At 42.3% G+C, this 12,956-nt stretch overlaps 2 protein-coding genes across 2 annotated transcripts; both read left to right on the forward strand.

Moving 5' to 3' along the window:
* The first annotated feature begins 2,267 nt into the window (after positions 1-2,267).
* Positions 2,268-4,283, forward strand: LOC149827950 (polygalacturonase inhibitor-like). Its single transcript, XM_090019741.1, has one exon. It carries the CDS (start codon positions 3,161-3,163, stop codon positions 4,235-4,237), a length of 1,077 nt encoding a protein of 358 aa, XP_089875867.1. The 5' UTR covers positions 2,268-3,160; the 3' UTR covers positions 4,238-4,283.
* A 2,149-nt stretch (positions 4,284-6,432) lies between these two features.
* Positions 6,433-7,600, forward strand: LOC149827951 (polygalacturonase inhibitor-like). Its single transcript, XM_090019742.1, has one exon. The coding sequence runs from the start codon at positions 6,459-6,461 to the stop codon at positions 7,476-7,478; it is 1,020 nt and encodes a 339-aa protein (XP_089875868.1). The 5' UTR covers positions 6,433-6,458; the 3' UTR covers positions 7,479-7,600.
* Positions 7,601-12,956: the final 5,356 nt, after the last annotated feature.

Raw genomic sequence — 12,956 nt, forward strand, 5'->3', positions numbered from 1 at the left:
TTAATTCTTTTTTTCTTTTGGATTTTACACAAATATGAGTAAAGGGAAAGGAACATTATCTGGATTTGATGACACGGATGCACAGAGATATTCCAGGATTTTGGTCTTTCAAGCATGTTGACTGCACTTTTTTTGCTTTTACTGTATGGTAGAAAAGAAAATAGGAAATGAAAAAAGAATACAAGGCTCCCATCTATTACCCCATGTAGCAAAATTTGAACAATGTTTTAAAAACGGGCAACATTTGGTAATTGCACTCCCTGATGTTAGAGGCTCATGGTTGTGCTTGGAAAGGATATATCATTGTCCTCCTTACCTTTAAAGTCTGACAAAATCATCCATTTCTGCCATTGCCGGGAAGCTCTGCTCTGTTAGATTTTTCAAAGTAATTGTGACCAACAAACTTTTTTCCTTTTGCAGTATGGAGAAACCCCTTTACATGTCGCAGCGAAGGATGGCTGACGTGGTTCTGTTGCTTCTTGATCATGCATGGTGGTTATCTGGAAGTCAAGGCAAAAGTAATTTCTCGGAAAATACTTCTTTGGTTTCCATGCGATTTTTACTAACTTCATGCATAGTGTTTTTCTCTGTTTAAGCTCTCTATGTCTCTATCAAGCACCCTTTGGTTCATGCTTCTGAAAGCGTGCTGTGACTGAGTCTTGGGGTAGAACTCTTGGATCACAATGGCTCAGTATTACATTAGTGCACTTCTGGAAGCATGTGTTGGTCAGTTTTTTAGATGTTTCAAAGGCATATTTACTTTATCTTTCACCATAAGGTTGACGCCGAAGTTCATATTGATAACAGATCGTCAGATATCTTGTCAATGATTGATTGGTGTGCATTATTGTTATTGTGTTGTGTCGTTGTTATCACTGTCTCCTGCTACCTTTTGTTGTTGTTAATAAGTGTTAATAAGGATTGAAATGTTAAGCAGATAAGTTCAATGCTCGGTCCAGAGAAGGAATTAGGCTTTAGAAGTTGCAGTCTCTTAGGGAGAGGTTGGAGAGGGAAGCCAATAGATAGAACAGTGACACATTTTTTGTTGTCAGTATTGTCTTTCTCTTGTTTTTGTTTCTTGTTCGGTTTACAGTGAACAAAAGCATGGCTCTTTTTTTTTAACTTTGCTTTTAAGATTTGGGGTTTCATATATTCACCTATTCTTCACCCCATCATAGACTTAAGAAAGGAAATAGAATTGGGTATTGTTGTTTTGAAGAATATGATATGATTGTAATGTGGGTTCGTAAAATCTTCTGTACAGAAGATGAAACATGAATTAATACTCGTACTGCATGGATTCTTTGATGTTTTTGATGGTTTGCGGGTCCCCCCCAGGTCACTGCTTAGGTATTTGTTCTTCTGATTATTCCTAAACTTTAACCATTTACCTACCATCTAAGAACATTTTTCCTAGAATATTCCTATATATATATATAAACAGAAGCATTAATGTTTTCGTTATCGTTCATAATTTAAACATATTCATGTTTAAATTATGACTGTAAAGTCAGCAACAGATGAAATCAAAAACATCAAAATGGCAAAATACAGGAAAACAGAATAATTGTTTCCCCAAATATTGTTATAGTGGGTTTTTTTTCTAGTAGCTACTTTTACTGGCAGTGAAATTTTTTTCTGGGCAAAAAACCATTTTTCTGGCGCTACAAAAGTCGCCCTTAAATGCTTCACTCACGTATACTGATTCCAATAAAAGTCTTTACTGTCGCTAACAAAACCTTTACTGGCACTAAATTAGCCACTAAAGAAGTGAATCCAATCCTCTAATTAACCCCTTACAATTCCAGAATCAAAGAAGCAAGACACAGGGGAATGGGGACTAACAAGGGAAGATTTGCAGGTGATTGATGAGGGAAGGGTACAGGAACATTTGAGCTAACAAGTAGTTAGGCCATTTCACTATGTTTAACCTAAGGTTAACCCCAGTTGGGCGAAATTTTAGGTCCTTGATTTCCTAAACTAAAATGTTCTACATTAATAAGACTTAGGTTTGCCTATTTGTTAACAAAGATGATTCGAAATTGTTATCAAAGATCAGTCTTTTTCTTAAATCATAGTACTTTTTTTTGAGGTAAAAGATGGGTCTCAAGAATTTCTCATAATTAAAACGCATGAGAGAGAGAGAGAGAGAGAGATCATGTTTAGAGATACCGAGTAATTTATTCAGTTTATACGGCTGCACTTTATTCATTTCTTTTTTAAGCAATTACCCATCCAATAATCATTTCGATCAGAACTGCTGAAATATTTTTATTCATTTATTGACTTACAAGGCTTTATTCACTCTATCGAGCGTTTGCCAACGCAACATCCCATTTCAAAGCACGACAGAAAGCTGCCTACCACGACAAAAGCTCGAGTGGGACCCACGAGAGCGCAGCAGGTAGCAGAGAGTGGTGGCCCACACAGGCAGCTGTTGTGCATGAAGGACCAGCTCCGTAGGTTTTGCAGGGCCCCACCTCGGGGTATCCTCCCGCTGAGACTCTTGTAGCTCACGTTGAAGTAGTCCAGGCCCACCACATTTACAACCTCCACTGGGATGCCGCCACGTAGAAGACCTGGAAGACTACGTTTGTGAGGTCAAAGTCAAAGAGATTTCGAGACAGGTCGATTCTGGTCAGCGACTTGAATCGGTTGCTGAAGAGGTGAGACGGATCGCCTTGGATCCGGTTCCTCTTGTCTCCTTCGTCTGAAATCTCTCTCCCCCTCTCTTGCCCCTCGTTAACGATAGAACCAGGAGGTTTACTTTCTCTCTCTCACCCGCCATTAACGGCAAGAGGGGCTGCTACCTCCACAGAGACCGCTCTACAAATTATAATTATAATTATAAAATAAATACAGAGAAACAGAGAGATTTCAAACGAGAGACGGGCGTCGTCTTTTGGGGTCCGTACAGAATTTTTTATCAAGTTTTTTTTTTCACAATTCAAATCGTTAACCATTAATGGAAAGGTAAAAACAAAATCGAGCTCCGTGGCGTTCATCGGGAACACCCAACGAACGGTCACATGCTCGGATGACGTTCATTTTCGAAATGACTGGTGTTCCTCCACCTAGAGATTGACACTGTTCCCACTGAGCCCTCACTAATGGCCCTAAATCCATCACCACACCACAGACCACAGCGCAAGGCTATAAAATGGTGAACCCCAAAGTAACAAGACACAAAAGAGAAACGCAAGAGAAGTCGGTCAGTATGGCTTCCCACCACCATCCTCATCCCCTCCTCTTCCTCGCCCTGCTCTTCCTCAGCTGCCAACTATCGCCCGTGATCCTCTCGGCAGCGGTCGGCTGCAACCCTGACGACAAAGCGGCCCTCCTGGAGATCAAGAGGGCCATGGGCGACCCCTACCTCCTCATCTCGTGGGACCCCAAAGTCGACTGCTGCCAGTGGCTCACCATCACCTGCAACCCCAAGACCAAGCGCATCTCCGAGCTCTCCATCTTCGCCGGCAACGTCTCCGGCACCATCTCCCCCTCCGTCGGCAAGCTCAAGACCCTCACCCAGCTGACGATGCGCAAGCTCACGGGTCTGTCCGGACCGATCCCGCTGACCATCTGCGGTCTCACGGGCCTCACCATCCTCTCCCTCGACTGGAACCAGCTGTCCGGCGCCATTCCAGCGTGCCTCTCCAACCTCCGAGCCCTCACCTACCTCGACCTCTCCTTCAACCAGCTATCTGGCGAGATCCCACCGAGCCTGGCCCTGCTCCCGAGTCTGGCTGCGCTCCACCTCGACCGCAACCGCCTAACCGGGCGCATCCCCGACTCCTTCGGCCGGTTCCGCGGCTCGGTGCCGAGCCTCTACCTCTCCAAAAACAACCTCACTGGCGAGGTCCCGGCGTCACTCGGCGCGATGAACTTCCAGACCATCGACCTCTCCAGAAACAGGCTCGAGGGAAACGCCTCGTGGCTGTTTGGGTCATGGAAGACCACCCAGGTGTTGGACATCTCGCGGAACCTCTATCTCAACTTCGACTTCTCGATCGTGACGTTCCCCAAGACGCTGACGACGCTCAAGATCGAGCACAACGAGATCTTCGGGGTCATCCCCAACCAGATACTGGAGCTGAGCAACCTGCAGGTGCTCAACGTCAGTTACAACCGGCTCTGCGGTAAGATCCCCGACGGACCCATCATGAAGCGCTTCGACGAGTACTCCTTCTCCCACACCAACTGCCTCTGCGGGCCTCCCATTCCTTTCTCTACTTGTTAAGATCAGCAAAAACTAAAATAAATAAATAAACGAAGAAAATTGAAAACTTACGCGTAGCAAAGTGTTTGCAGTTTGGTTGAATGCCAATGCGCTGTTCTTTCAAGAATAAACATTTGTGGAAATTTTGTTATTCCTGCGCTGCGATGCACAAAAAAAAGAAAAGAAAAGATAGAGAGCGGTTCGAGGGAGCGGCCACGGATTCAACTTTTTGAGAGTTAGGAAAATGAGGAGAATGCCTTTACATTTTACCTTTCAAATTTTTTTAAAAAAAACAACCGTTCACTCCTCAATGCAACGCGTCCTTTCCTACCTCACAACGTTCTCACCTATTTTTTTCCTTCATTCTATTCATTCACCACTATGCATTCAAAAGCTCCGGCCATTATTGTTATTATTTTTTTGGTATTTGTTTACACGAACTTGGCAAGGAAGAAAGAAAAGAAAAGAAATAAAAAAAAAGAAAAAACATACAGTAACTCAAAATCCCTGGTGGGCTCCGGCACGACAGAAGCATCACACAATTCTCAGTGATTCACATCTGAGCTCTAATCCTCTCTCCCCAATTCCACTCTCTTTATCTACTTTTTTTTGGTATGCTGTTCTAGAGAGAGAGAGATTCTCTACATCTGAGCTCGAGCTCTCCTTTTCTTTTTCCATATTTTCTTGGGTGTTGCTCTACAAAGAGAGAGAACATAAACAAAACAAAAGAAGAAGAATAAAAATCAGATGAAAAAGAAGAGCTGGCGAACCGGTGGTGGATAGGGAATGTGGGGCTGGGAGGGGTGGATCCGGTGTCAGCACCGGCGCTCTCCCCCTCCCCCCTCCACCTCCACAACTCCGAAGGCGAGCCGGTGGGTTTCGGCACGCTGCTGAAGCGCGAGATCGACTACTCTGCGTGACGGCAGCCAATTACGCCGCCGGCAATGCCGCCGATGACGACAAGAACGACGGCCTGGCAGAGGCTTCCGTTTTATAGTTTTTTTTCTTTAAATTTGAAAGGGTAAAATGGGGAGGCATTCCTCTCATTTTCCTACTTTCAAAGTTTTGGACATGTGGCGCTCCTGAAACCGCTCTTGGTTCAGCTATACTAGGACAGTCTAACGGGTCCGGTACCCAACCCATCAGGGTATACCTGAGGCCGCCCAAATAACAAATTACTGGGTTCGGATTTTGCCTGCTTATAAAAATGGAATCTCAAAACTAGACTCGTCTAAACTTATTTTTTATTAAAAATGCATATAAAATACTCGGGTTGAATCTAGTACTTGGCAAAAATGATGACCCAAACCCAGACCGGCATGATTTCACAAATTTAGTTTTATTAAAAATGCATATAAAATACTCGGGCCGGTTACCTGACAAAACAACTGGGTCGGGTCAAGTACCCGACAAAAAATCCAGGTCGAGTCAGGTACCCACCGAAAATCATGACCCAAGTCTAGCCCTCATATTGCTTGGGTCAGGTTTGAGTCGACCCGAATATTATTCGGGTCAGCGCTTTTCATGCTCATACCTACCCAACCGGTTGACAGCCTTACTAGGATCAAGGTGAATGAATCTAGCAATATAGACCAAATTAGATTCAGATCCAATTACTTTTAGACTGTTGGTTTGCATCATCAGAATCAACTGTTGGAAATTAGTCTAAAAACTATTGCTTAAAACATGGATCTTCCAGGAACTTTTGGTTCTGTGTTTTTTTTTCCCTTTTTTTTGTGTTTTGATAATAGGAACCCTCACCAAAAACCAGGTCACTTAATGGGCATGCTCCCTGTGAGGTAAAGCCCGGGTGGGGTCACCGACATTCAAGCTCTTACAAAGCCCAGTGGTTAAGTCACCCACACACCCAATGAGAGTTGAACCTGGGTCAAAGGGGTCAGCACCTTCTCCTCAGAATCGCTGCCATTCAGGCGATGGTATAGCCATTTGTGTTTGCCCAAGTTACAATCAAGATTCTTCATTTCAAATCTAAACACTTCTCAAGAATGTACTCGGTTACCTTACCAGCCTGTTTGGTCTAGATAGATTGACACTGTTCCCACTGCGCCCTCACTGATGGCTCTAATTCCATCACCACGTCTAGATAGATTGACACTGTTCCCACTGCGCCCTCACTGATGGCTCTAATTCCATCACCACAGACCACAGCGCAAGGCTATAATAAAATGGCGAACCCTAAGTAACAAGACACAAAAGAGAAACGCAAGAGCAGTCAGTCAGTATGGCTTTCCACCACCATCCTCATCCCCTCCTCTTCCTCGCCCTGCTGTTCCTCAGCTGCCAACTATCTCCCGTGATCCTCTCGTCGGCGGTCGGCTGCAACCCTGACGACAAAGCGGCCCTCCTGGAGATCAAGAAGGCCATGGGCGACCCCTACCTCCTCATCTCGTGGGACCCCAAAGTCGACTGCTGCCAGTGGCTCACTATCACCTGCAACCCCAAGACCAAGCGCATCTCCGAGCTCTCCATCTTCGCCGGCAACGTCTCTGGCACCATTTCCCCCTCCGTCGGCAAGCTCAAGACCCTCACCCAGCTGACGATACGCAAGCTCACGGGTCTGTCCGGACCGATCCCGCTGACCATCTGCGGTCTCACGGGCCTCACCATCCTCTCCCTCGACTGGAACCAGCTGTCCGGTGCCATCCCAGCGTGCCTCTCCAACCTCCGAGCCCTCACCTACCTCGACCTCTCCTTCAACCAGCTATCTGGCGAGATCCCACCGAGCCTGGCCCTGCTCCCGAGTCTGGGTGCGCTCCACCTCGACCGCAACCGCCTAACCGGGCGCATCCCCGACTCCTTCGGCCGGTTCCGCGGCTCGGTGCCGGGCCTCTACCTCTCCAAAAATAACCTCACTGGCGAGGTCCCGGCGTCACTCGGCGCGATGAACTTCCAGACCATCGACCTCTCCAGAAACAGGCTCGAGGGAAACGCCTCGTGGCTGTTTGGGTCATGGAAGACCACCCAGGTGTTGGACATCTCGCGGAACCTCTATCTCAACTTCGACTTCTCGATCGTGACGTTCCCCAAGACGCTGACGACGCTCAAGATCGAGCACAACGAGATCTTCGGGGTCATCCCCAACCAGATACTGGAGCTGAGCAACCTGCAGGTGCTCAACGTCAGTTACAACCGGCTCTGCGGTAAGATCCCCGACGGACCCATCATGAAGCGCTTCGACGAGTACTCCTTCTCCCACACCAACTGCCTCTGCGGGCCTCCCATTCCTTTCTCTACTTGTTAAGATCAGCAAAAACTAAAATAAATAAATAAACGAAGAAAATTGAAAACTTACGCGTAGCAAAGTGTTTGCAGTTTGGTTGAATGCCAATGCGCTGTTCTTTCAAGAATAAACATTTGTGGAAATTTTGTTATTCCTGCGCTGCGATGCACAAGAAAAAAAGATCAGCTAGAGAGCGGTTCCACGGAGCGGCCACGGATTCAACTTTTTGAGAGTAGGAAAATGAGGAGAATGCCTTTCCATTTTACCTTTCAAATTAAAAAACAAAACTGTAAAAAAAACCTTGTTCACTCACAACGTTCTCACCTATTTTTTCCCTTCATTCTCTTCATTCGCCACTATGCATTCAAAAGCTCCGGCCATTATAGTTATTGTTTTTTTTGACATTTCTTTACACGAAATTGGCTACTAAGGAAAAAAAAGAAAACAAAAAAGGAAAAAACATACAGGAACTCAAAATCTCTAGTGGCCTCCGGCACGACAGAAGCATCACACAATTCTCAGTGATTCACATCTGAGCTTTAATCCCCTCCCCCCAATTCCTCTCTCTATCAATTTTTTTTGGTATGCTGTTCTATAGAGGGAGACAGATTTTCTACATCTGAGCTCGAGCTCTCCTTTTCTTTTTCCATATTTTCTTGGGGTGTTGCTCTACACAGAAACAAAACAAAAGAAGAAGAAGAGTAAGAAGCAGAAGAAGAAGAAGAGGAGTTGGCTAACCAGTGGTGGACAGGGAATGTGGAGCTGGGAGGAGTGGATCCGGTGTCAGCACCGGCGCTCGCCCCCTCCACCTCCACAACTCCGAAGACGAGCCGGTGGGGCTCGGCACGTTGCCGAAGCGCGAGATCGACTACTCTGCGCGACGGCGGCCAACAACGGCTGCGGCAACGCCGCCGATGATGACAAGGAGTTGGACCGATGGGCAGCCCCAAAATAGGTGGTGAGTGTGTTCTCATTGGCAAAGCAAATGAACAACGACTAGGAAAGCAAAAACCCCTTTTCTTCAAGTTGACACCCATTAGAATTTTGTCTAAAAGGACCAACCATCCTGTAAAAGAGGCCCTTGCCGAAAGTTCAACATCCCACAATGCATGATTCAGGAGCCTTTGCACCGTAGTTTCGGAGATAAAATCGTAGGCAAGCACCAATGGAAGCTCGGGGCCCCTAGACGTCTTCCACCATAGCTGGTCTGGGTCCCCATTATGGGGAGAGAAGACCCATGAATTGCATCCATTCATGGGCAACTTGTGGGGAAGGGTTTGCCTGAATCGTCACATCCTACCCACCATTAGCTGACCACCTCTATGCAACCAAGCTCCGTTTATTCTTGACTGTCCTATCGGAAAGAGGAAGGCAGGGGGGGGGGGGAGATGAGGGGCACAGAGGTTAAGCCCATGTTTTATTCCAAATTTTTCCCATTTTCATTATTTCAGGTATTCACCGGATTAAAACATTTTTGGTCATAAAAAAATTCAAATTTTGAAATATCTTATTTTCTAACCAAACATTAAACCCACACACATATATATATATATATATATATATATATATATATATATATATATATATATATAGTTTTTTATTTTTTCAGCATCTTGTATATCCAGATAATTGCTGCTAACTAAACAGGCTCTAAGGGTTGGACGTGCACAAGGCCCACATGTACACGTGCAAGTTATTGTAACATGGTTGTTTTGAGAATTCATCCTTCCATAAGTGAATCCACAAAAAACGAATTTGCTTCGTTGTTATAAACTCAACGTTGGAGCTCATGGACCGGCTACAATATTCAGGGCACGTTTGAATGAGAGAAAGATGTAGAAAATTTGATGCAAAATAAAAAAATCCCTACCGATTTTCTAACCCTTTCAAACAAGAGACTTTTTTGCTCAGTTTTTTCAAAAGTACACTTTTTGATATAAAACATTCCTCCATGGGCGGTGGTGGATGAATGTTTCCTATCAAGAAAAAATATTTTTACTCCCCACCACCCATCTCACTACCACCATCACCGCCACCCTCTTTCTCTTCTCTCTCATTTTCACTCTTTTTTTTTCATGATATACAAACAAGTGAAAAACTTTCCTTTGGAGAACTTCTCATATCAAAAACTCTTATAAGCAAAACTTTCTTTTTCTATGATAGTTTTCTCTCTTCCAAACATGTCCTTAGAATGAATCATATGAAAAGTTGGGTGACATTAGCAATGCCACCTAGCAGCCAGAACTGTTAATCTCACTCTATCTGGGTCCTGATTGAACTAAGCTACAATAGAGGGGGCGAGATTAATAGTTCAAAATTAATGGTTCTAGCTCTCGGGTGACATTGTACGATACACTCTTTGTTATTTGAGTTGGGTCTATAAAGTTACATTTTTTTAAAGAAAAGTAAAATTCATTATAAGGAAAAAAAGTTGGCCGAAGAGAGAGAAAAAATAAGTCAAAGAATGATTAAAAAATAAACCACATCCAACTTACATAATCAAAGAATATTATACTAGTTGCCATATGGAATACAACATATCCTCGAGCATCTGTATCGTTCTCTTTGATTGTTCATCCATCTGGGGATGAAAAGCGATAATAAACTTCAGATTCGTACCCAAGAATTTCTACAGTTATTCTTAAAATTGAGATATGAAACGAGGATCCCGGTCCAATATGATCGAGACTGATATCTCATGCAGTCATACAATCTTCCTGATATATAATTTTACGAGACTTTCTAGTGGTTGATTGACTCGAATAGGTAGGAAATGCGTCTATTTGGTGAGTTTGTCGACGATCACCCAAATCACATAATTTTGTTGCCCGATCCTGGGTAAACTTAACATGATATCCATCATAATATCCTTTCATTTTTACTACTAGATCTGCATCTGTTGTATCATGCTAGTAGGTCTTTGATGTTCAATCTCAACCTGTTGACAGATCATATACTTTAAAAAATGCCTGAAAATACAAAATAGTAGGTAAAGTTATACAACTTCTTGAGTTCAATAGAAGAAACACCCAAGAATTTTAAAATATCTTATTTTCTAACCAAACAGTATATATATATATATATATTGTTTTTTATTTTTTCATCATCTTGTATATCCTCATAATTGTTGCTAACCAAATAAGCTCTAAGGGTTGGACGTGCACAAGGCCCACATGTACATGTGCAAGTTATTATAACAAGGTTGTTTTGAGTATTCACCCTTCGATAAGTGAATCCACAAAAAATGAATTTGCTTCATTGCTATAAACACAACGTTGGAGCTCATGGATCGTCTAGAATATTTGGGGTATGTTGAGATGAGAGAAATATGTTGGAAAAGTGATGCAAAATAGAAAATCCGTACGGATTTTTTTATTCTTTCAAACGAGAGAGACTCTTTCGTTGAAAGAGTTTTTATAAAAAGTATACTTTTTTATAGGAAACATTCCTCCATGGGGGGTTGGAGGAGGAATGTTTCCTACCAAGAGAAAATTTATTTTTACACTCCCCCCACCCATCTCACCATCACCACCGCCACCACCCACTTTCTCTTCTCTCACATTATTTCACATTTCCCACTCTTTTTTTCTTATGCTACACAAACAAGTGAAAAACTTTCTTTTGGAGAAATTCTCATATAAAAAACTCTCATAAGCAAAACTTTCTTTTTCTATGAGAGTTTTTCTCTCTTCCGAACGTGCCCTTAGAGAACGGATCATATGAAAAGCTGGGTGACATTAGCAATGTCACCTAGCAGCCAAAACTATTAATCTCATCTTAGCTGGGTCCTATTTGAACTGCTACAGTAGAGGGAGAGGGATTAACGGTTCTAGCTCCTGGGTGACATTGTACGATCCATGCTTCATTATTTGAGTTGGGTTTATAAAGTTACTTTTTTTTAAAAAAAAAAAGTAAAATTCATTATAAGGGGAAAAATTTAGTGAAGGGGAACTCAACTGTGAGATACAAAAATAAGTCTAGGAATGATTAAAAAATAGACCATATCCAATTTACATCATCAAAGAATCTCATACTAGTTGCCATATGGAATACGACATGTCCTCGAGCATCTATATCATTCTCTTTGACTGTTCGTCTGTCGCGGGATGAAAAGCAATACTAAATTTTAGTTTTCTACCCAAGAATTTCTGCAATTATCCCCAACACCTTGATATAAAGTGAAGATCCTGATTTGATATGATCGAGACTGATATCCCATGTAGTCGTACAATCTTCTTGATGTATAGTTTTATGAGACTTTCTAGTGGTTGATTGATCTAAATAGGTTGGAAATGCATTAATTTGGTGTCTGTCGATGATCAACCAAATCACATAATTTTGTCGTCGGTCCTGGATAAACCTGACATGAAATCTATCGTAATATCCTTTCATTTCTACTACAGGATCTTCATCTGATGTATCATGCCAGCAGATCTTTGATGCTCAATCTCGATTTGCTGATAGGTCATATACTTTAAAACATACCTGGAAATAGAAAATAGTATGTAAGGTTATACAAATTCTTGGGTTCAATAAAGAAACACCCAAGAATTTTGAAATATCTTATTTTCTAACCAAACAATAAATATATATATATATATATATTATTTTTTATTTTTATATTATCTTGTATATCCTGATAATTGTTGCTAACCAAACAGGTTCTAAGGGTTGGACATGCACAAGGCCCACATGTACATGTGAAGTTATTGTAACAAGTTTTTTTGAGAATTCACCCTTCAATAAGTGAATCCACAAAAAACAATTTTTCTTTATTGTTATAAACCCAACATTGGGGCTTGTGAATTGGCTAGAATATTTAGGGTGCGTTTGGAAGAGAGAAATATCTAGAAAGTAGCAAAATAGAAAATCCGTACGGATTTTTTGACCCTTTCAAATAAGAGAGACTTTTTCACTAAAAGAGTTTTTATAAAAAGTACACTTTTTGATAGGAAACATTCCTCCATGGGGGGGGGTGGAAGAATGTTATCTACCAAGAGAAAATTTATTTTTACACCCTCCACCACCATCACTGCCACCATCACTGCCACCATCACCACTACCCTCTTTCTCTTCTCTCTCATTTTTTCATACTTTTCCAAAAAAAATTCTCATGCTACACAAACAAGTGAAAAACTTTCTTTTGGAGAACTCATATCAAAAACTTTCATAGGCAAAACTTTCTTTTTCTATGAGACTTTTTCTTTCTTTTAAATGTGCCTTTAGAAAACGGATCATATGAAAAGTTGGGTGACATTAGCAATGTCACCTAGCAGCCAGAACTATTAATGTCGTTCTGGTTGGTTCCTACTTGAACTGAGCTACAGTAGAGGGGGCAACATTAACGGTTCTAGCTCTTGGGTGATATTGTATGATCCACTCTTCATTATTTTAGTTGAGTCTATAAAGTTATTTTGTTTTGTTTTTTAAGAAAAGTAAAATTCATTATAAGGGAAAAAAGTTGGTAGAGGAGAACTAAGCCTGAGATACAAAAATAAG

This window comes from Nuphar pumila, chromosome 10 (assembly GCF_984573655.1).
Source record: "Nuphar pumila chromosome 10, dmNupPumi1.hap1.1, whole genome shotgun sequence".
Classification (NCBI taxonomy): Eukaryota; Viridiplantae; Streptophyta; class Magnoliopsida; order Nymphaeales; family Nymphaeaceae; genus Nuphar; species Nuphar pumila.

Coding starts and splice junctions, on each gene's coding strand:
- LOC149827950 (XM_090019741.1), top strand. CDS start 3,161: ATGGTGAACCCCAAAGTAACAAGACACAAAAGAGAAACGCAAGAGAAG.
- LOC149827951 (XM_090019742.1), top strand. CDS start 6,459: ATGGCTTTCCACCACCATCCTCATCCCCTCCTCTTCCTCGCCCTGCTG.